This window comes from Pelmatolapia mariae, linkage group LG5 (genome assembly GCF_036321145.2).
Source record: "Pelmatolapia mariae isolate MD_Pm_ZW linkage group LG5, Pm_UMD_F_2, whole genome shotgun sequence".
Taxonomy (NCBI): Eukaryota; Metazoa; Chordata; class Actinopteri; order Cichliformes; family Cichlidae; genus Pelmatolapia; species Pelmatolapia mariae.
In genome coordinates, this window is record NC_086231.1 from 29,741,803 (window position 1) to 29,763,988 (window position 22,186).

Below are 22,186 nucleotides of genomic sequence, written 5' to 3' on the forward strand. Positions count from 1 at the left end.
CTGACTATTCCCCTCTTACCTCTGGTGTCAACAAGGCATTTTCTCTGCCACTCACTCATAGTGTTTGTTTTCAGATTTTCTCTGTAAGCTTTAGAGATTGTTGTGAAAGGAAAAAAATATCCCAGTATATTAGGAGTTTCTGAAATATTCAGACCAACCCATGTGGCAGCAACAACAACGCCACGTTCAAAATCTGTTAAATCACCGTTGTTTGCCATCATGCTGAGTTTGAACTACAGCAGGTCTTCTTGCCCATGCCTACATGCACACACTTACTACAAGTGATTGGCTCAGTATAACTTTGTATAAATGAGCAGTTGAACACGGTAACTAATAAAATGGATTTATTTTTATTTTGACCTTAGAGATTTTTTTGTTATATCAAACTTTATCACAGGAAGAATTTTTGTTTACTCTGTGTGGCTATTCTTAGATTTCAGCGTGGGAAAAACACAATCTCACAGGCTTTTCTTTGACAGAGGATGATGCAGTGATTTAGGCAGGAGCTTGTACACTTGCTGAACACAAGGCACTCTAAATATTAGGATTGGGAATCTGACAGATTCCTTGTGACCAGAAGGATACTTGGTTAGCAAAAAAAGAAAATAAAAAGTTAACATATCTGAATCTGATATTGTAGTTGCTCTATAGGAAAAACTATATACATAAGTTAGTGACTAGAAAGATCACGAGATTCATTTCTGTATAGAGTTTCCTTAATAAGAAAACCAAAAAAACCACCACACTGACGGAGATAACTTTACTGGCTGCCATAGATGGTAAAGGTCATTTTAGTAAATGCTGCTGGAATTTTCTGACCTTTTGTCAAATATAGAAGAAGGATTTCCATGCTGTGTTTTCTCCTAATGCTCAATTAGATTAGTTTTGGAAACCCTCTGATGCCAGACAACAATCAGACAAAGTGTGAGTAAAAACCAGGACGACAGGGAACTGACGAACAGAATATGTAAATATGGTGGATAAGTGGCCACGTTTCCTGGAAAGGGAAGTGATGACGCAGTGGAACAGGCCGAGGGGGAGGGGGCAAACAGGATGCAAACTGCTGTGACTTCCTGTGCATTTTTAGAATTGAGTCTTTCCCATGAAATTCTGTGAACGAAAAACATGTATACAGCACATGTTTTAGCGTGCACAAAAGTACTAGTCATGTTGAGACTTCCAGACATTTATAGAGCGCTGTAGTTCATGACCTTTCTCTTTCTGTTTCCAGGAGATGTTAAACCATTAAAGTGACACTAGACCCTGAATGGATTTTGACTGGGGCTTGTACTGGCTAAGGTGAGCATGCAGTAAATGTCCAAAAAATGTCCAAACAGAACACAGAAATGCATTCACTCAGTCAAATAACAATTAGGACCATTTTACTTTGAAATATAAAATGTTTTTATTATTTACTGTGCCCATGTACCTGATGGTAGGTGCAACATCTTCCTGAGCAACTTTCACACTGTTAGATGAAGCTGATTCAGGTCAGTGGCACACTGCCAAGCCTGTTGAGAGACATCTGTGGTTTTGGTGGGCTGCTGCTAAAAGTTTCTCTTTTACTGCTCTGCTGCCATCTACTCAACTTGTGTCTGTTTTCAGTCATGTTAAACGTTTAGCTGGTTTAAATGTCAAAAACACACAAACTTAAAAACAACAGTAAATTTGAGTTACAGTTGTCAAAATCAAATGAGAGCATTCTTGTTTTGTTTAAGACCATATTACTTTTCTTTTTCTTTTCTTTTCTTTTTTTTTTTATTTTTTATTTTGCATTACCGTGTTGGAACGTGTTTACGTTTACTCTGGTTTTCAGTAAGGTTTCCCTGTAGTACAGTCCTGGTATTCATACCCTGTCCTCCAAAAGACTTCCAGCAGCCTACAGCTCTGCTGTTTGTCCGGTCAGGATGTGAGGCTGACTGAGGGCTGATGTCATCTTTCTACGCTGCTGCAGAGGTGAGCCTTAGGACAGAAATCAGAAAGGAAGGAAGAAAGAGAGGAGGGAGGGGAGCAAGAGTCACAGCCGGAGCACGACAGGCAGATTTAGAGAGGGGTGCTGAAAGGTAGACAGACAAGAAGCATGCGATGCAGATTTACTGCACAAAGTGTGTGTCTGAGACCTGGTGCTCTTCTAGTAGTAATAGTGGTGGTGGGTGACTGGGCTGCATGTCCTAGCCTGCAGTTGCAGAGCAAGAGTTGCATAATGACTCCCATCCGTTTTACACTTTTCTTCTTTGGAATGAGTTTGTGTGTGTGTGTGTGTGTGTGTGTGTGTGTGTGTGTGTGTGTGTGTGTGTGTGTGTGTGTGTGTGTGTGTGTGTGTGTGTGTGTGTGTGTGTGTGTGTGTGTGTGTGTGTGTGTGTGCACAGAATCAGACACAAAGTCCAGGATAGGGTTGTAGTCGAACAGCCTGGTAGTGCAGCTCAGAAGTTTTTGGGTGGGAATAGGAAGGAGCAGTGACCTTAGATGTTGGCTACAGGGGTTTCCTCTCGTGAACTCTGAGAGGTCAGACAGAGGCTAGTGCCCGAGCAAGAAAACAAGGACACGATCCCTTGCTCGGCACAGCTACTAAAAAGGAAAAATACAAGGGAGGTGTTGTCTTAGGATGATACAGGGGGGACTGAACTGAACTTAAAATCTATTGGAAGAAAGAACGGATATAGCTTAGCATTAACCGTGCACAGTAAAGAGAATGCAATTTTTAGTCATTTGAATACGCTGTAGAGCCTCGCCTGGATTGTTTCAAGGCTCCACAAGCCTGAACAGTGTGCAATATTTTTCTTTTTTTCTTTTTGCTTGTGCAGCTCCAGGCAGTTAAACAAATAGACGAGCTGGTGAATATGCGCCTTTCTGGGACAGTAGCTTCTAGCACTCTTAAACACTGTGCCCCGACATGCCTGAGCATGCAAGTGCACTGGAAATGGTTTGTATAGTATACTTGTGTTGCCGCTGCTAGCAGAAGGGTATCATTCTAGCGGGCAGGCTGGCTGAACGCGGGATGACCCATCTCCCCTGAGGCTCCAAATCACTACATCATCATCAGTTGCTCCTTGCAGTGGAACAGATGAGATTTCACTCCCATCAAACACAGTGCAGAAACCAAGGCTGCTCAGATAACTGGATAGTCTGCCCTTATAAATCTATAGGAATCTAAATTCTTCTGTTCCCCCAGAAGTCTCTTCATCTGCACTCATTTCTGAGTGGACAAACACAAAAAAACATTTTAATGGTCTTTTAGATTGCAACACACACACACCACTCTCAGGTCATTCTGTCTGATCATACCACGTTATGTATATTCAATGCACTGATTTGCGCTTTCAGGTGCTGATGTGTGCTGAAGATGAGTGGCGTCGGAGACAACTCGTTGGATCCCCTGTGCTCCGACCGTAAGCGTAAACTGTCCACCTGTGACACTCCAGGCTTAGGGTAAGTGCTCTAACTTGTGCTAAGTGTATTTAATGCATCAGTCCACTTTGTCCGTCGCTGTTTTTATTTAAATGCCAGCATGACGCATGAGTGTGTGTGATGTCGCTGTCTTCCTCCTGACCACATCCCTGGTTCAAGCATATGTTGCTGCTAACTGAATATCTGAAGCATCTGAGCCCTGTATGGCCGTATGGCCTGCATACGGATGGGGCATGGGGAGGTGAGGTTGTCATGGCAACATATCTAATCCCTTTGGTGCCTCAGCAGGTGTGACAAGCGTCGGAGGGAACAGGAGAGCAAGTACATCGAGGAGCTGGCTGAGCTCATCTCTGCCAACCTCTCCAACATTGACAGCTTCAACGTCAAGCCTGACAAATGTGCCATCCTGAAGGAGACAGTGAGGCAGATCAGACAAATCAAGGAGCAAGGTACCACCTCCGTGTTCAGATTACATCTGTACACCCCTCAGTCATGAGCGTACACATATTAAAACAAAAAAGGATCATTTTATTTTTGAATTTGTGTATGGAAAGTAAACCGTGGAGAAAGTAAGGATTGTCAAGTACGCTGCTGCAGGACAGATGATGCCAGTGATAAAGTAGTGTGTTTGGTTCATGGCCAGGCCACTTCAGACTGACAGCCAGTTTGGCTGTTTGTATCGCTGGGGGTAAATGAGCACCAGTAATTGAGACCAATCCTTGGTGGTCATGGCTCAAGGCTGTAAGTGACAGTGTGTATCTGTTAGTGCCAAACCCTGTTTCTCTCTGGGAGACTAATGCTACTGGAGACTCAGAAATCAGACCTTATAGAGAGGCACTCCTATCTCAAAGCTATTTTTTTTAACCATTTTCGCAGATTTTACACAATTAAATACACAGAAATGAATAACTTCCTCCTAATGTTTTTAGCCTGGTTGCGATTACATCTGTTAGGATAAGTGGGTAAAGAAGAAAGCGAGCAATCATATTGGAATGTACCCAGAGGGTCACAGCTGGCTACTGTGGGTCCTGGCGTTGTGCAGCCAGGTTACCATAGTTACAGGATAAGAATGATGGAGGGGCTTCTCCGTTTTTCTTCTCTTTTCTGACTGTTGTCTATTTAACACACCTTTCCCCACCCCAACCCATGTTTATACGTCTTCGTCTTTAGGGTCAGTTTCCTTGTTTTGTTATGTTTTCTTTTTCATTTAGGTCAGCAACTGCTGTCTCATCTCTTCTTGTACAGCTACTGAAAGTTTGAAATAGCGTTAAATCCAGTGGCATACAGTTTCACATCTTGCTTGTGTTCCAAGTGACCCAGCTATATAGAGTGGTATCTAACAAAGCCTCAGACACATGCTGATTTTAAAAATAGAAAGGCATGCCAACCATGCAGTCATGACTTGTGCTGCCATCTGGTGGCCAGAAAACATATTTATTATACTGTGGGTAATTATACAGACTGATATGTTTTAAGTTTTTTTTTTTTGTTTGTTTTGTTTTTTTTGTAATTTTAGATTATGACTCAGTATGATGTACAAAAAAAAGTAAAAGTTGTTGTACTACATGGGGAAAATATACAGGTCGTGCACCAAGTTGTCCCAAGAATTCAAACTAATCTTGTTGATTTACACAGTGGAAGTTATTTTGTAAAATTATTATCGTTACCAACAGTGCAGTGTGCCTCATTTGTTTTCAGGAAAGAGTTCTTGCAGTGATGACGATGTTCAGAAGGCGGATGTTTCCTCCACTGGTCAAGGGGTCATTGACAAGGACCATCTGGGGCCACTGCTCCTACAGGTCAGTTTGGGGACGATCACTCGGGGGCAAAAGAGTAACACCAATTAGCTCCCCCTCCATATGTTGGATCTGTGCTTTGGTGACATTGCTGACATGTAGTTGATAAAAATGTCTCAGCTGGTTTCTTTTTAGACGGACAAAGCAGTAATAATTAAAAAAAAAACTAATGTTATTTGCATTGACGGGCCTTCACTTCATTTGGCTCTCCTTTCTTCTGCCCTTGCTCTTTTAGGCCTTGGACGGCTTTCTCTTTGTAGTTAACCGGGAGGGCAGCATTGTATTTGTATCGGACAATGTGACCCAGTACCTGCAGTACAAGCAGGAGGAGCTGATCAACACCAGCGTGTACAATATCATCCATGACGAGGACCGAGAGGAGTTTCACAAGAATCTCCCCAAGTCTAATGGTGAGACACGAGTGTTTATTATGTTTGTGCAAACACAATTAAGATGCATAAAACATAATAACACACACATAAATGATGGATCACTTGCACATGTGGTTAAAGAGTTATCTGCATCTTTTTTTTTTGTATCACAGCACCCAATGGAGCATCGTGGGGTGGAGAGGCACCTCGTCAGAAGAGCCACACGTTCAACTGTCGCATGCTGGTCAGCTATGTTCACGGTCAGACTCATGGACTGGCAGAAGAAAGAGCGGGAGGCCAACGCTATGAGACTATGCAGTGTTTTGCTCTCACTCAGCCCCGGGCCATGATGGAGGAGGGAGATGGCAAGTCATTGTTTATAAGCTTGTTTTGGTTTTTTTTAGTATTAGAGCCACATTAAGAAAATAAATAATAATTAGTGTCCATTTTTAGACTAAAGTCAAAATTTCGAGCTTACGCTCGAATTAACATTTTGGTAAAAAGTCGAAATTTGAAGATTACAGTTGTTGTTTCAAGCCAAACAATTGCCACGGCTCCTATACTCTCTACAAATTGCATTGTGTAGATGAGTTAGTGAAACTATTTGATCAGCTCTCTTATTGTGTCTTGTGACATACATCCTCTTTATTCCACAAGGGTGTAACCATCGGTATCTTTCCATCTGTCTACTGCCAGACATGTCAAGTTTGTGTGGGTTATTCTTTTTCCCTTCTGACCACATGCAGCTTTCTGCACCATCTTTAACATCCTTATGTTTACCACCACATTGTGTTTATTTGCTGCTTATTCTTCTTCTTCTTCTTCTTCTTCTTCTTCTTCTTCTTCTTCTTCTTCTTCTTCTTCTTCTTCTTCTTCTTCTTCTTCTTCTTCTTCTTCTTCTTCTTCTTCTTCTTCTTCTTCTTCTTCTTCTTCTTCTTCTTCTTCTTCTTCTTCTTCTTCTTCTTCTTCTTCTTCTTCTTCTTCTTCTTCTTCTTCTTCTTCTTCTTCTTCTTCTTCTTCTTCTTCTTCTTCTTCTTCTTCTTCTTCTTCTTCTTCTTCTTCTTCTTCTTCTTCTTCTTCTTCTTATTATTATTATTATTATTATTATTATTATTTGCTTATTTTCATCATCTCATCTAAACAAGGCATTTTGTAGAGGGTATAGCAGTCATGGCAGTTTCTTGGAACAACAACTGTAATCTCCACATTTCGAGTTTTTTTTTTTTTTTTTGTTTGTTTTTTTCCTCAGAATCTTGACTTTATTCTCAAAATAATCTTTTTTTCTTTTTTCTTTTTTTTTCCTTTTCCCTTAATACTCATTCGTACCATACTTTTATGTTTGGAATTTGTGGTTTAAAACCAGATGCACTTTCATTACCTTTTGCCTTATTTGGCTTCCTCTTAAATATTCCAAATGGTTCTGTATCCATAAACAAAATAGTAACCGTCCCGTTCTGCCTCCACTGTAGTTACATGAGGATTTAACATGGCGCTGTCTCTTTCCTCAGATTTGCAGTCATGTATGATATGTGTGGCACGACGCATCACTGCAGTAGAGAGGACAGAGAGGTTTAGCACTCGTCATGAACTGTCTGGTAAGTGTTTGCTGTATGACATGTAATGGAGACACCTGAGAATTAAAAAAAAATAATAAAAATTAAGTACATTTGGGGGGAAAATGCATTTTAACCAGCTACAGCGACAAGGCTTATATTATTTTTCATACTGTGAGTTTCTCTGTGTTTGTCTGTGTGTCATCGTGGAACACATACTGGAGCAAGACATAACACAAAACCCGCTCGAACACTTTTGCAGCTCTTGTTTGTGCAATAGCATTGCAGTCATGCACTACTGTGCACAAAGCTTGTGTGTAGCTAAAAATAAAGAATAGTTGTTATTGTTTTTCACATAGTGAGTCTGTCTCTGTGCGAGTGTAATTTTGGCTAAATTTGGCTGTGGAGACCCAGACTGCAGCAGGAATTACCACAATCTCTGAATATGTCTGTCTGTGGACAGATTTAGTCAACAGGAGACTGTCACAGCCCTAAAACAGACACACACTCTACTGCTTCAGTTAGTTGACATCAAAGTGATTGTGATCTGATGAGATCTTATTTAATGTTTTTTGTTGCTTTTGTGTTTTTCATTTTTTTAATAGAAGTATATTGAAGCTCTACAGCAAACAGGAACTACAAAAGTTGTTTGTTTGTTTTTTTTCTGTGTCATGCACTATTCTTCCATGATTTCTGGCAATATAAGGCACGTGAAGAATTGGTCAGTTCAAGCTTTACGGTGCTAGAAACATCCATGGATTTGGATTTCCTTGGATTTGATAGCAACAAACAGTTGCTGCAGGTTTGTCAGCCGCACATCCATGATGTGACTCTCCTGTTTCACCACATCCCAAAGATGCTCCGTTGGGCTGAGATCTGGGGACTGTGAAGGTCATATGAGTACGGTGACCTTCTTGTCATGTTCAAGAAACCAGTTTGGGATGATTTGAACTTTGTGACATGGCACATGCTGGAAGCAGCCATCAGAATACGGGTACGCTGTGGTCATAAAAGGATAGACTATTTCAGGCCATTCTCTGTAAACCCTAGAGATAGTTGTGTGGGAAAATCCCAGTAAAACATCAGTTTCTAAATTACTCAGACCAGGCCATCTGGCACCCACAACCATGTTACATTCAGAGTCACTCAATCGACCTTTCTTCTCCATTCTGATGCTTGGTTTGAACTTCAGCAAGTTGTTTTGACCATATCCAAATGTCTAACAAGTTTACATGGACAATGCAATGAGTTCATTGTGACTGGCTGTTTAGCTGTACGTGGGGTACACAATACAGTGTCCATGTTTTGTTTTGTTAAGCACAGCAGCTGTGCATAACAAAATTATTTTAAATTTAATGAATATTATAAATTATGTAGATGGTGCTACAGAATAAATCCACCCATGTCACAAATATGAACAGTTAGGCAGTGTTATTTAGAAATGTCTGTATTATATAAACATGGACTAAACCGAAAGCTTCTTTCTCCTCAACACCACTAGCTCACTTGGGATTTTCTGTTGTAGGTAAACTGATTGAAATTGAACAGCAGAACTCTCTTCACACGACCATGCGCCCAGGGTGGGAAGACCTGGTTAGACGCTGCTTGCAGATGTTCATCCATCGAAGTGAGGGACAGCCGTGGTCCTTCAAACGCCACTACCAAGATGGTATGCATTTCTGATTCTACATTACTATATATGTGTGCAGTAACCTCTTTTGTTTGGTTGCTCTTAGACATGTCATCTTATTACAATCTTTGTTTTGTAGGTTAAGGCTCCTTGTACATAAATAATAGGGTAACAACACTAATAACAGTCTTACTCTAGCAAAAGACATGAGCTATGTAGCTCAACTTTCTGGGGTGTATAGCTATTGACCATGCAGGGTGCCTTGGCCATAGTAAACAGTGAATGATCTCTATGCTGACTTTATAATATTAAAGGTCTTGCTGAAGAGGGGACTGTATGGCAGCTGGTTTATTACCTATGAATGTTTTAATATTTGTAGTATGTTTAGGTTTTTTTTTTTTTTGTCAGCTATTTTGGAGGAGTGACATTATTTTCTCTCTTCTTTTTTCTTGCTCCAGCTTTCCATAATGGCCATGCAGAGACACCGCTTTACCGGTTCTCACTCTCAGATGGAACCCCTGTCACAGCTCAAACAAGAAGTGACCTCTGCAGGAATCCCAGCACAAATGAACCACACTCTTTCCTCTCCACACACCTGCTGCAAAGGTGCAAATTGTCTAATGAACAATATGATTTCATCATCTGTTTCATTCCTTTCTACAGCTTAATCATTGTTCTGTTTTCATTTGTATTTTTGTAGGGAGCATAATGGTTATCGGGGGAACCGTGGTGGTGGCATGAGGCCTCAGACCATGGGTATGAACAACCCCAACCAACAGATGAACATGGGCCCAGGAGGTGGGATGGCCATGAACAGGGGCTACGGTATGACTGAGCAGGGCAACGTGCCACAAAGAGGAGTGCCGCCGTACGCTGGGGGCAACCGGATGAATCCGATGAATCAGATGAGTCCCATGCATCATTCTATGCATCAAATCAATTCCATGCATCAGATGAACAACATGGGTCATATGAATCAGATGAATTCCATACATCCAATAAATTCCCCCATGAACTCAATGAACCAAATGGGGTCCATGAATCAGATGGGCCATCATGGTATGCATCAGCAGCAACAACAGCAGCACCAGCATCAGCAGATGGCTCCGTTCCATGGACCTGGAGGTGGACCTGCAGGTGCAGGGTATGGGATGGGAATGACGAGCCCTCCCCAAGCCAGTCCAGGGATAAATTGTCCTCCACACAACGTCATGGGTTCCCCCAGAGTCCGAGGTAGCCCCTTCTCTCCCGGAGGTATGAGCCAACTATTCTGAAACAGCCAAATTTAAAACAAAATTGAATATAGTGGTATGAAAAAATATTTCCCCCATTCCTGATTTTTGTTGTTGTTGTTTTGTTTTTTGTATATTTCTCACACTTGCATGTTTCAAATTAATTATTTAAAAGTAAAATTGAAAAATCAGACAAAGATAACTACACTAAATACAAAATACAGTTTTTAAATAATGATTTCATTCATTAAAATTCAGTAAAATTGACCCAACCCTACCTAGCCCCATGTGAAAAGTAATATTCTCCATAAATCATGAATTAACGGTGATAAACCACATTTTTTGGAAAGCTGTGTTCAGTTTCACCAGCCACACCCAGGCCTGATTACTGCCAGACCTGTTGAGTCAAGAAGTCGCTTAAATAGAATGTGCCTAACAAAGTGAAACAGGCTAAAAGACTGCAAAAAGCAACACACCATGAACTGTAGGCCTCACTTGCTCCGGTTTTTAGGTTTACTTCGTTTTTCATATAGGGCCAGGAAAGAAGAAATCGGCTTGTTAACTGTACTTTAGTTATAAATAGTTAAAACTTTATTTTTTATTTGGTGTGTGTTCAGTAGATTTACTCTGGTTGTGTCCTTTGTAGGTATGAACTCTCCCATGAGCTCCACTCATGCTGGTAACTCAGGAGGTGGAGGAGGAGCTACCACCTTCTCCAGCAACTCATTGAATGCCCTTCAAGCCATTAGTGAGGGAGTGGGCAATCCAATGCCTTCCCCACTCACTTCTCCTCCTCCTCACAAGCCCGACAGCTCCCCAAGCATCAACTCTACCAATCAAGCAGCAGGGGGACCCTGTAAAACTTCCCTCCCAGCCTACTCGGACTCCAGGAGCCCAGGCAGCTCACTGGGGACTGGTGGAGAGCAGCAGTCTCAGCAGCACCCACACACCCCCACCAGTGAGGGCCCTCCTGACAAGCCAGACAGTCAGGCCAGCAGAGAGGCAAGTCTGGGTGTGGGAGAAACCAACAGACGGGTTCCCGACACAAAGTGCCACAAGAAGCTTTTGCAGCTCCTCACCTCTCCTACAGATGAGCTCCACACAGCAAGCTCCGGGCCCAGCTCCACACCTGAGAGTAAAGATGCAACAGCTGGTGTCACCAGTCCCTCTTCCTCTACGGGAGTGTCATCCTCTACGAGCGGCAATCATGCTGCTGTTTCCTCCTCTGGTAGCACAGGAAATGTAAATAACCAGTCACTGCAGGAAAAACACAAGATTCTCCACAAGCTCCTGCAGAATGGGAATACTCCTGATGAAGTGGCTCGCATCACAGCTGAGGCCACAGGAAAAAGCAGCTTGGATTCTGGGGCACCAGAGCCAGGGCCTGCCACCAGTGGAGTGGTTAGGGGGTCAGAATCAAAGCAGGAGCAGCACAGCCCTAAGAAGGAGAAGCCCAATGCCCTCCTTCACTACCTCCTCAATAAGGATGACTCTAAAGAAGTGGGGGAGATAAAACCAAAGGATTTGGATGGGAAAGGTGCTCAGGGGCCAGGGGTCACCAGCTCTGATCACCATAGCATAGAAAGCAAGGTCAAGTTAGAGCCAGCTGATGAGGTAGGGCTTTGGCTCAAAATCTCTCTTGCATGCATGTTCTCAAATACATCATCTTCTCAGACATTGTTTCTGATCCTTCCTGTTTTGTTTTTGTTTTTTTGTTTTTTTCCATGGTTCAGACCCTGGAGACCATTCTAGGTGTTCCCAGGAACAACCCCGGCTTCTTCCCTGACTCAGATCCCAGAGCTGGGAAGGAAACTGGAAACAAACAGGGAAATATTCCAGACAGTTTACACGGTACGTCAGTCAGTATAATCAAGTGCATCATGTGATTTGACTCAAGTGCTGAGCAGTAATACAGGGAAGAGTGTGAAGGGACCTTAAACCTGGTTTTGTATTTGTTTCAGATGGAGAGAGAGCCCCCATTCTTCCAAGTCCGCGTGTTGCCTATCAAAGAGCCTTGTCCTTGGATTCCAAACCCATGAGCGGAGAGGGAGGAATGGGAGGTGGTCTGGCTACAAGAAGAAATATTTCCTCTTCCACAATGGTCAAACAAGAGAACATGGACGTTCCAATCCGAGGAGCTGTGCCTAATGGCTATCCTGCAGGCATGGGTGTGTGTCCACCAAGAGGCAATCCTACAAGTAACTTAAGCACTTACTTCCTACAATAGCTAATATCTCCAAGTTTTCTCTGAATACCTGTGTCCAACAGAATAAACTGCATGAGAAATTTTTTTTGAGTTCTAGTTACTTTAACATTTTTAGTTAGCGCCACCACCTTTAACGCACAGAAGCTACTCCCTTGACTGACAACACCCAGTAATGAAACACTCTGTATATTTTCCTATGTTATTCAGGAGGCATGGGCAGAGGCATGGGTATTCCTCAGCGCCCTCCCATGGCAGGGCCAGGGGAATGGGGGATGCAGAGATCCAGCGGCAGCCCTGTAGCTGGACCAGGACACCCTGGAATGGGTCGCTCTGGTTCACTGGGAGGACCCTTAATAAACCGCTCCATCAGTGCACCGGGAAACACCAGATCTATGCTGCAGCAGCAGCTCATGGATATGGGTATGTCACGTGTCTCTGTTGTAGACTGAACCTAAAAAAATGCCCTTAATTTGTGTGCAACATACTAACATGACTATTTAAAAGCTTTCTGTTAAGTGCATTGTGAACCGTACATTGTGAACCATGCATGCATTTCTATCATGTCTCTAGGTACCAGTGATGCTAATGTAGGCATGAGCCCTTTTTCTGGACACGGTCCCCCACCTCAGTCGCCCTCCTGGCCTGACTCTGCCAGGGGAATGGAGAGACCACAGAATAACATAAACAGGTGAACCTTCTGCACCAATCCCACATTTATCTTCTCTTGTATTAGATGTCGAGCTGAGCTCAGCAGCTAACATTGTTAGACTCTGAAGGTGACATTTTGAAAACTTGTTCGTTATGTTTTTTTGGTTTGGTGTTTAGGGACCCATTTGCACACCCCCTGGAAGAACTGTTGGGGCCTCTGCCCAATAGTGAAGGGCCAAGTGATGAACTTGTAGACCAGTTGGACTCTCTGCTCAAGGCTGCTGATGTCAGTACTCTTCAGGAGATAGACCGAGCTCTAGGCATCCCTGAAATCGTAGGCCAGGTAGGAGACACACTTAAGTCATAACTTCACTAGTGCCATTGTTAGAACCACTTTTGGCTTAACATGCACAGGAGTTCTAGTAAAGTTTAGTCCACTAACAAACCAACATCTCTGTACGCCAGGCCCAGGGACCTGAGGGCCTTCAGCACAGCCAAGATCAAAGCCCGGGTCCATGCCCACCACCATCGGGGCCATTCCCAGGGCCTGATACCTCCTTAGGCATGGACCAAAAACCCATGTATGGCCAAGGCTACCCAGGCCCCCCCTCGATGGGCATGCAGCCTGGATATGGTGGCAACACAATGCAAGGCCAGTCTCCTGGAACCTTCAGTCCCATGATGAATCAGATGGGGCAGCCAGGGGGTTTTCCTGGCATGGCAGGCATGGGGGGTATGGGCAACCCCCGCGCAAACATGCCAAGACCTCGCATGATGACTGCCAACAAGCCTCTGAGACTTCAACTACAGCAGAGACTACAAGGACAACAGGTAATCTCTCTATGACACACTTTTTTAAAGGTAGTCTTCCAGGCTTCTAACTTGTTTCTTTGAAATCTGTCTTCTTGTGTGTTTGTTAAATATGGATGTGAAAAAATAGTATAAAGGAATAACAAGGTGTATTTATCTCATCTCACCCGGCAGTTTATGAACCAGGCACGACAAGCTGTAAAGATGGAAAGTACCCCTGGAGGAAACCCTGTCATACGCACAGGCATGCAACCTGGCATGGGTGGTCAGGTATGTAGACGGTACTTCATCTGTAATGTAGCGTGCATTCACTCGACACAGCAGCAAAGTTCCAACTTACCTATTTAACACTGAGCATTGTTGTTCTCTTCAGCCTGGTTTCCTGAGTGCCCAGGTGTTAGCTCAGCGCAGAGAGTTGCAGTTAAGAAGGCAGCGGATGATGATGATGATGCAGCAGCAACAGCAGCAGCAAGGTCAGGGGGCAGCAGGTACCTTCAGCCCTCCTCCTAATGTCACAGCACCAACAGGCATGGATAATCCAATGGCCCCCCCCCCCATGAACCAGCCTGGACAGCAGGCTTTCAACTATGGAGGCAACTACGGTGAGTTGACTGAGACAGAGCCAGCTGTCTGTATCCTTTGTCATATCCTCCTGAAGTTTCACACTCAACAACTGTTGCACTATTTGCAGGGATGAACCAGCAGGGGGACCCAGCCTTCATGACTCCAGGTTGCAGCCCACCAGGAAATATAATGCCAGGAAGAATGGGAGGCCCACCACAGAATGCAATGATGCCAGGAATGCAGGGAAATCCACAGGGAGGGCACTCGTACCCATCTGGAGACTTGAAAGGATGGCCGCAGGGTGGAATACCACGTAACATGTATGCTGCATCAGGCTTCCTTTAGTCATCAGTTGTTTAAGTGTTACTTAACAGAAACATTCCTGAGCACTTCTCAAAATCAAGTTACAGAGGTAATTTACTTGTCATTTTTCTCCTTGTCTAGGTCATATCCTCAACAGTTCCCCCAGCAGGGCAATCAGGGCCAGTTTGGACCCATGATGATGAACAACTCTATGGGGGGACCCGGGCCGGTCAGCGGGCCTGGTGCAGGACAGATGGCTCAAATGCCAGGACAGATGCAGGGTCAAATGGGAATGAACTCCATGGGGATGGGCCGAATGCCAATGGGACCTGACCAGGTGGATAATTTTAGGGTCTTACATGTGTTTCAGCTGCTGCTCGGAGGATTTCCGTTTGTAATTGTCTGTCTGCTTTGTTTGTTTTTTGCAGAAGTATTGCTGAGGACCTGTGGCTCATGACAGAATCTGGACCTTTCAGCTGTGGCAGATTTAGCTGAACAAGGAGAGGAACTGGACGCAGACGCACACACATATTCACCACACACACACACACACAGTAGAGTTCCCCCAGCATAAATTTTGACACAAAGAACTCAGCACAACATGCTGCTCGCCCTAGAGGGTGTGGGCTGCAAGGACAAATGATTTGTGCTAGGTTTCATCCGCACACATGTATACAGAAATCCGATATGGCTGTGTGTTTGCACGTGCGTTTGTGTGTGACCTGAAGCTGTCAGGCAGTATTCAGCGTCACAGCCAGACTGCAGAACAGGACTACGGTACAACTGGCTGTGGCTGCACTTTACCACAAGGCTTCTGTTTCGGGGGGTGAGAGATTGATGCAATATTTCTTCATTACAGCCTTACTAGAGATTCAATGCCTTCACAACAATGTTTTGGTTTTTTTTCTTCCTTATCCTTTGGATGCGCCTCATTCTAAAGTCATTGGAAGCTATAAGCACACAGTTTACTATGTTATGCAGATTGGAGCAATAACTCTTGCCTTTACGCTTTAGACTGTACCTGAGCATCATAATCCCTGTTATAAGCAAACAAATGGTACTGCAGTATTAGATGTCTCAAATGTTCTCTGTGAATATGAATTGTAAATATTCTACAATATATTATCAAACATGCTTTTTAAAGGCCCGTTCTTGCACAAAGTATGAGACCTGGTTGTATTTTTGTGTCCCATAGGTCAATGCTGATCTGATTGATTTCCTTTTTTTCATTTACAGAATGCTTTTTAATTTTCGAAACAAAACAGTAAGGTTATGTATTACGTTTTTAGGCACTTTTTAACTTGCGACGAGTATCTGATGCGTTGAAGTTTTGAGCTTTGACGTCATCAGAAGTTTTAAGGGAGGGCGGTGAGAGTAAATTCATCTGGGCCCGGATATCAAGACTCCAAACCATCCGGTTTTTGTTGGTTTTTTTGTGCGGGGAGCTGCGTGGGGATTTCTCTGCAGTACGGTTAAAGCAGGATCACAGATTCCTCAATTCACCCAACAAGCATGGTTCTTGCAGTGTTCCCCCCTCCCAGGAGCAGCAGCAGCTCTGTCAGTAAAGCTTTTTTTTTTTTTTTTTAATTATTATTATTATTATTCACACCATGTTCTGTTTCGACTGTTATCAGCTCGCTGAATCTACCTTTTCAACATGCGCAATCCAAAGATGTTTTTCCACATGTATAGTTTCTGAGGTTTCTGGTGTACATTTTTTACATTATGTGTTATATTATTCTGATGGTAAATGGGTACATATCATTGGATCTGTAAAAGCTTTGGATGGTTATGGACATGAGATGGGTTGTTCCACAGTGGGAAAGTGAGGTGCAGTGGGGAGAGGACTGGAAAAAAAAACACGCATGTTTTGTTGTGATGTAGAAAAAAACAAAACAAACAAAAAAAAAAACATCCACTTTAAGACATATCAATATCTCATCTATTTTTCAGGAAACAACTTCATCTTATGTCCAGACTTTGTTACTTCAGGAGAAAAAGAAATTTAAAAAAAAAAAAAAAAAAGAAATATCTTGAAGTTTGAATGAAGTGCAAAAAAGAGGCAGGAGATCATTTGGTTTGTTTTTCTTTCTTTGGAGGTAAGATAAGCTGTTATTTTACAGGATGTATATTACAGATTTTTTTTTTTTTTCTCTCTGTTGATGTTGATATTGATATAAAATACAAATTTCTATTTAAACACTCCTGGCTCTGGCTCTCCAATTATTTACTGTTTATAAGCTGTGATGCCTGTGTGCAGTTCTCTACACGTCCGTAAATATCAGCAGGTGTGCTGCGTTGTCAGAATGATTAGTTTGATCGTACAAAACAGATGCGAGGAGGAGGGGCGCTTCTGCTGTCAAGTTACTGAAAATAAGACATGAAGGATTTGGTGTTCTGTTAGGCTTTTCTTGTATTTTCAGTATCACGCTCTAGTCATTCTTTTTAAAAGAACGATGCAGTTTAACATAATTCTAACACAAAATGTTAAACTCGTGACTTTAAAGCCATTTCAAATTTACAATCCTTGTCCCTAGTTAAGTTTTCACATCCACAATACACAAAGTTTTACAGTTTTCAGTTGATAAATTTGATTTCATGGTTCTCTCTCAGTTTGTAGTTTCTGTGAAATGCTTTGGTGTAAAAGAGAATGGTGTTGGTTGAAGGAGCTGATCGATCTCTTGCTGGTTGAGTAGGTCATCACAACTTTCTCAAGTACTTCTGACCGGACAGGAAGTGTGGAAACAGAGTGATATATACATATGAAATCACACTCCCTGCTTTGCTCGCTGAATTCTGCTGTTTAAAATAATGCATCCCAAAGTTCCTTCGTTACAGCAAGTTAAATTAAATTGTGTATCAAAGGGTGTAAATAAGTAGAATCATGTGTGACTCGACTCGAAAAATGTGACCAAAGAAAGGAGTTAATGGGGTCAAAACTAATCTGAAATCAAAATCCAAACAAAGAAAGTAAAATAAGTACACAAATGATCAACACTGATCAGTCTGACAAGAAGAAACAACAAAGCTCTGCTGCAGAAGTGCATACTGAGTTTGTGTGCACATATTTTAATATGTAGAAATGAAATGCCTGCTTTTCTTTGGGTCTAAAAGTTGTTTTTGAATCAAAACACCTGGGAAGTTTAGATGAGAGATGACTCTTTGGTTAAATTGTTATCATCTCATCCACAACTGAAACATTAAGACACTAAGCCACAGGAAAATACTGCTATATTTAAAGTATTACTGAAAAGAAACCAGTAACTGGAGTGTAAGTGGAAAACAGCCTGTAATTTCCCCTTATCTGCAGTAACTGAGCAAAACTTTTCATTTCTGCTAATGCACTGTAATATGTTCATAAACAAAGTGAGAGTGAGTGGTTCTGATCTGCATCCTCATATTTTAATACTGATTCTTGCAAGACTTGGTGATCCTTTTTTGTTTTTGATTCTATAATTAGTCATGTTTTAAATTAAAGATCACAGGTGTGGAATCAGTTGAGCAGTAAGTCAAAAGCAAAGGTTTAATGGAAAAGGGCAAGTACTCGGAAACAATCGAGTAAAGTTCATTGATCGCAGTACAGTAAGCTCCTTCGTCTCTAAAAACACGCCATACTGTGTAAATGTGATATGTGTAATGTTTGCCACACGATGGCGCTGCTGTCTTCCTCTATCATCCTTGACACACGTACACAGCGGATAATCAAGACTTGCAATGTTTTTCATGCTCGCCAGAGGGCGCTAGAGTGCGGGAGTTGGAGGCAGGGGTTTGATGATGATTTATGTTTATTGACTCTGGGATTAAAATAATAATTGTTATTAAGACTGAGGCCAAAATCCTCGACACAGTCCCGACTGGATTTAACGGTAATTAAAAAAAAAAAATCGAGAGCAAAGTACAAACTTCTTATAGAGGCTGCCCGGTCCAGAGATAATGTTACATGTGTATAACAGTTTAACTGCTAAGTAATATCATAAATGATGAAAAAAGTGTTAAATAAGTCCACTTCTCCTAGAACTAAAACAGTGTAGTTGTTTCCCCCCCCCCCCCCCCCCCTTCTTTTCTTTCCTCTTTTAAGTATATATAGCAAACTTATGGCATACGACTGTACTGTGGGAATCTCTACCCGACAAACTCTCTCTGTCTCTCCCTCTCCCTCTCTCTCTCTCGGTGTTGGCGTGTTTCCCGGCCCATCTGCGGCCTGGCCTGTGGATTACTGTTTGTTAATGTTTCAATCAGCTGTGTGTTGAGGAATGTGGAGCTATTTAACCTGAACTTCCCCAGGTGTGCCGAGGCGCCGCTCAGTCTGGGCCCCGCCGCCCTCCCCTGCCCTTGGCACAAAGCTATCACACAAACACAATCACACACTGGCCACGCCGGGGCTGCAGCTGTGCGCATCGCACCGCAGGGAAATGGGAAAAACATTGCACCAGGGAGACAGAATAAATCTTATAACGAATCGCCTCGCCAAAGCCATTTAACTCCTGCGGTGCCGGCAGATTTTTACTTTTTCGACTGCTGATTTACACGATAACATATTGAAACACCATATTTAAATGGATGTTTTATGTAGTGAAGAAAAGCCTTTTGTTTTTATTTATTTGCTAATCAATGGGCTTATCTTTGCCACAGAATTCGACACATGTGGGGGGAATAAATGAAAACCTTCGACAGAACATGTGTGTCACTAATGCGTGGTTTTAATTTAAAGTTTATGTCAAGACTGTATCTGTCAGGATATTTAAATGTGTGACTTCCTCTTGTAATGTGATACTTTAATGGCTTATAGTGAGTCAAATTACCAATTAAACTGGCTGTGAACCAGTATGTTTACCACCAGCTTTGGTTTTTACTTTACTTGAAAGTAGGTGTAGCACTTTTCTGTGACAACTAGTTTACGCTCTCCTAAATAAGAATATATGAGTGTACTTGTGTGAGTAATTGGAATGCTAATAAGGCTTTAAGGGTCATCATAGGGTAATCACCATGCAGTGTTATTTTTCACAGTTACAGCTCCCAGCAACGTAGCACGTGAGTCAGATACCTTCTCACTCCCGCACACAGACACAGTGACACAGAGGGATCTTGTTCAAAAATAATGATCTTGTTTTAATAAAAACACCAAATAATGTACATTGTAAGAAAACAATATCTTCACATATTGTGGCATTGTAATATACAATACAGTTTGTCGCTCAGGAATCTGAGAAATTAACTTTTTTTTCTTTTTAAATCTTTTACAAAAAAATGTTGAATCCTCTACATGGTTTACACAAAATACAAAGAGCAGTAACAGAAACGTTAGCTTTCTTTAGAAACTCTGCAAGCAACGGGCGATGCCGGTTGCGCTGAACTTCTCTTGGTCCCCTGGCTAACCCAGTCTATATCTGGACACTCTCTGTTCATCTTTCTCTCGTCTCGTGGCCCTCTTATAAATCGAGAACCGTTAAGTGACAAAAGAGAGGCTCGTCGCCGCAGAATGTCCACTCAACTTGTTATCTAACACTGGGAGTACGAAACGTCCCTACACAGTTCAAGGTTGTAATTCTTGATGCGGTTCGAGAAGTCACATCAAGTAGCCTTGTTCATCCCCTCGCTGTGGTTGATGTGATGTGATGGGGCGATGCTCCAAGAGCTCTTAACGACACATGATCCTGTCATCTGAGCATCCATTCTGCTGGAAGAAGAAAGTAGGTTGATTAGTACAACGCAGGTATATATATATATATATATATATATATATATATATATATATATATATATATTTTAGCAAAGCACACGCGTTGTTATCCATGCGCAAATTGAGCTTTTACGCACGCGCACCGACACTTATATACATGTTTTTATCTGAATGCATGCAGCTCTGTTTGGACTATTGCCCATTCCCTGATTAATTCAGTATGAGTGGCGAGATATTTACCTCCACTGAGATGCTGGCAAGCTCCGCGTTCAGGGTGGTAAGCGGCGTGCGGGGCACGCTGCTGACGGTGTGCTGGCGGCTCTTCTCCGGCTCGTCCAGCTCGACCTGCAGGTCCCAAATGTAGTCAATGACGTGCTGCAAGATCTCCACTTTGCTAGCCTTCTTGTTTGTGGGCAGAGTGGGCACGAGCTCCTTCAGTTTGCTGTAGCAGCTGTTCATGTCCTGGAGAAATACGCTCATCTGCTCGTCCAGCAGCGGGATCTTGCACTTGGAGATGGTCAGGCTCTGATCGGACAGGCAGCGCACCACGTCCTCGCCTTTGCTCTTCAGGGCACAGGTAGATCCAACAACCTTCATCTTGATTAGTGTAGCTTCCAAAAATGACGAGTAAGAGAAACAAGAGTTGTTGGGTTGGTCTCCTTTTTCAGGACTGATAGCAACGCAATGTTGACAGTTCGCAACATCCACATGGGCAAACCTCCCCGGCTTTATAAGAAAGTAGACGCCAGAGGCGGAGCTAAATCGTCCGGTTTGAAGGCGGACGGCCAATGGGACAGCTGCGTTTGTATTGATGGGGGCGGTTCAAAACTTCTCTCTCAACCAGTGACAGCGCTCGGCTGGTTATCGGGATTTACAATCTGTTTGAGGGATGGCGTTACAAATGGAAACAAATGTGTGTCTTTTATGGGTAATATGTGGGAATCCAGCTGTCCACGGCTTGGGGACTCTGCAGGTGTAGATTGCCTGGGGACAGTCAAAGGGTGGTGAATGGTTGGGTATGCGCTGTGAGAATGCGTGTGGGACGGGACGGGATGAATGGAATGAATGGCTAATGATAATTAGGCTACCACAGTGCCTTTTCACAATTGTTGATGCCACTGCAGATGTGGATGACAATAGTACAGTAAAAGTTTAAAGAACTCATAATTCTGGGAAGGAGTATCCTTTTCTAAAAATGTATTAGGGTTTCATTTTTTCTTTTAGATTTGCGTGGAATGCAGCGTCTGAACAGTTAAGCGGTTTATTCAATTTTCCCGATCATTTGCTTATTACTATTCGATGTCACAGTGTTGACCGATTTGGAAAAAAAACACGCTCCTAAAATCCTCGCTCTCTTCACTCAAAGCTTTCTTTATGCTCACAAACGGCACTTCTTTGGACGAGCACGGTCTCTTTTTCCTGGCTCTCAGCGCTGAAGGAAGACCAGTGTGAGCATCGGCTTCACGGATTCCTTCACATGTTTCTGCAGTGTGTGCTCAGCCTTGTGTGTGTGTGTGAGTGTGTGTGTGTGTGCACGCGCACTCAGATCGCATCGCTCTGTTCCGAATCTTCCCCCCAGATTGTCCAAACAAGCCCGAGCAGACTGGCAGGCGCCACTGCGGTGACGTCACCCATTCATCCGAGCCTTGACGCCTGTCAGCCTGGCGCCGCTCGGGCGGTCTCCATGGAGACGTTAAACAAGAGAGCGCGCACTCCGGCACTCCTCCATTCACCTGCGTGGCGCGCGGAGCCCTGAGAACAAACCGGCTCCGGAGCTTTTGTCGTTCATTTATCACCTTAAAGCAGCGGGATGAGATTACCGCCCCGCGCACCTGCAGAGCAGCTGCTGTCAGCCGGAGCTACAAAGGAGTTAGGACACAAACTAGCTGTAGCATTCCTTCAAACGACCAACATTCACTACGTTACTATTTTAAAAAAATGCATGCATTTTATTACATGTGCAGGAATTCCGGTGACCACCGTGT

General features: G+C 43.0%; 2 protein-coding genes across 5 annotated transcripts in view; one reads left to right on the top strand and one right to left on the bottom strand.

The window, feature by feature from the left end:
• Positions 1 to 16,723, top strand: part of ncoa3 (nuclear receptor coactivator 3) — a 32,673-nt gene extending 15,950 nt beyond the window's left edge. Inside the window, exons 2-24 of one of the 3 annotated variants that reach the window (XM_063474678.1) lie at positions 1,232 to 1,299; positions 1,817 to 1,956; positions 3,325 to 3,429; positions 3,697 to 3,857; positions 5,107 to 5,207; positions 5,440 to 5,614; positions 5,749 to 5,940; positions 7,084 to 7,170; positions 8,654 to 8,797; positions 9,217 to 9,364; positions 9,459 to 10,012; positions 10,637 to 11,604; positions 11,724 to 11,841; positions 11,952 to 12,188; positions 12,404 to 12,616; positions 12,767 to 12,884; positions 13,022 to 13,187; positions 13,310 to 13,675; positions 13,829 to 13,924; positions 14,028 to 14,256; positions 14,346 to 14,538; positions 14,663 to 14,858; positions 14,950 to 16,723. In XM_063474678.1, coding sequence (XP_063330748.1) covers positions 3,344 to 3,429; positions 3,697 to 3,857; positions 5,107 to 5,207; positions 5,440 to 5,614; positions 5,749 to 5,940; positions 7,084 to 7,170; positions 8,654 to 8,797; positions 9,217 to 9,364; positions 9,459 to 10,012; positions 10,637 to 11,604; positions 11,724 to 11,841; positions 11,952 to 12,188; positions 12,404 to 12,616; positions 12,767 to 12,884; positions 13,022 to 13,187; positions 13,310 to 13,675; positions 13,829 to 13,924; positions 14,028 to 14,256; positions 14,346 to 14,538; positions 14,663 to 14,858; positions 14,950 to 14,961 — 4,560 coding nt within the window. In that variant the 5' untranslated portion in view covers positions 1,232 to 1,299; positions 1,817 to 1,956; positions 3,325 to 3,343 and the 3' untranslated portion in view covers positions 14,962 to 16,723. The remainder of the gene's footprint in view (positions 1 to 1,231; positions 1,300 to 1,816; positions 1,957 to 3,324; positions 3,430 to 3,696; positions 3,858 to 5,106; positions 5,208 to 5,439; positions 5,615 to 5,748; positions 5,941 to 7,083; positions 7,171 to 8,653; positions 8,798 to 9,216; positions 9,365 to 9,458; positions 10,013 to 10,636; positions 11,605 to 11,723; positions 11,842 to 11,951; positions 12,189 to 12,403; positions 12,617 to 12,766; positions 12,885 to 13,021; positions 13,188 to 13,309; positions 13,676 to 13,828; positions 13,925 to 14,027; positions 14,257 to 14,345; positions 14,539 to 14,662; positions 14,859 to 14,949) is intronic. The other 2 variants (XM_063474677.1, XM_063474679.1) reach the window with 2 other exon arrangements.
• Positions 16,724 to 19,604: 2,881 nt separating this feature from the next.
• On the bottom strand, positions 19,605 to 20,897 carry id1 (inhibitor of DNA binding 1, HLH protein). Of its 2 annotated transcripts, none has more exons than XM_063473182.1 (2): positions 20,442 to 20,897; positions 19,605 to 20,195 (listed from the first exon to the last, which is right to left on the bottom strand). In XM_063473182.1, the coding sequence occupies exons 1-2, from the start codon at positions 20,796 to 20,798 to the stop codon at positions 20,160 to 20,162; spliced, it is 393 nt and encodes a 130-aa protein (XP_063329252.1). In that variant the 5' UTR covers positions 20,799 to 20,897; the 3' UTR covers positions 19,605 to 20,159. The 2 variants fall into 2 exon arrangements, with proteins under 2 accessions (XP_063329252.1, XP_063329251.1); XM_063473181.1 differs by having other exon boundaries at positions 19,605 to 20,198.
• Positions 20,898 to 22,186: the final 1,289 nt, after the last annotated feature.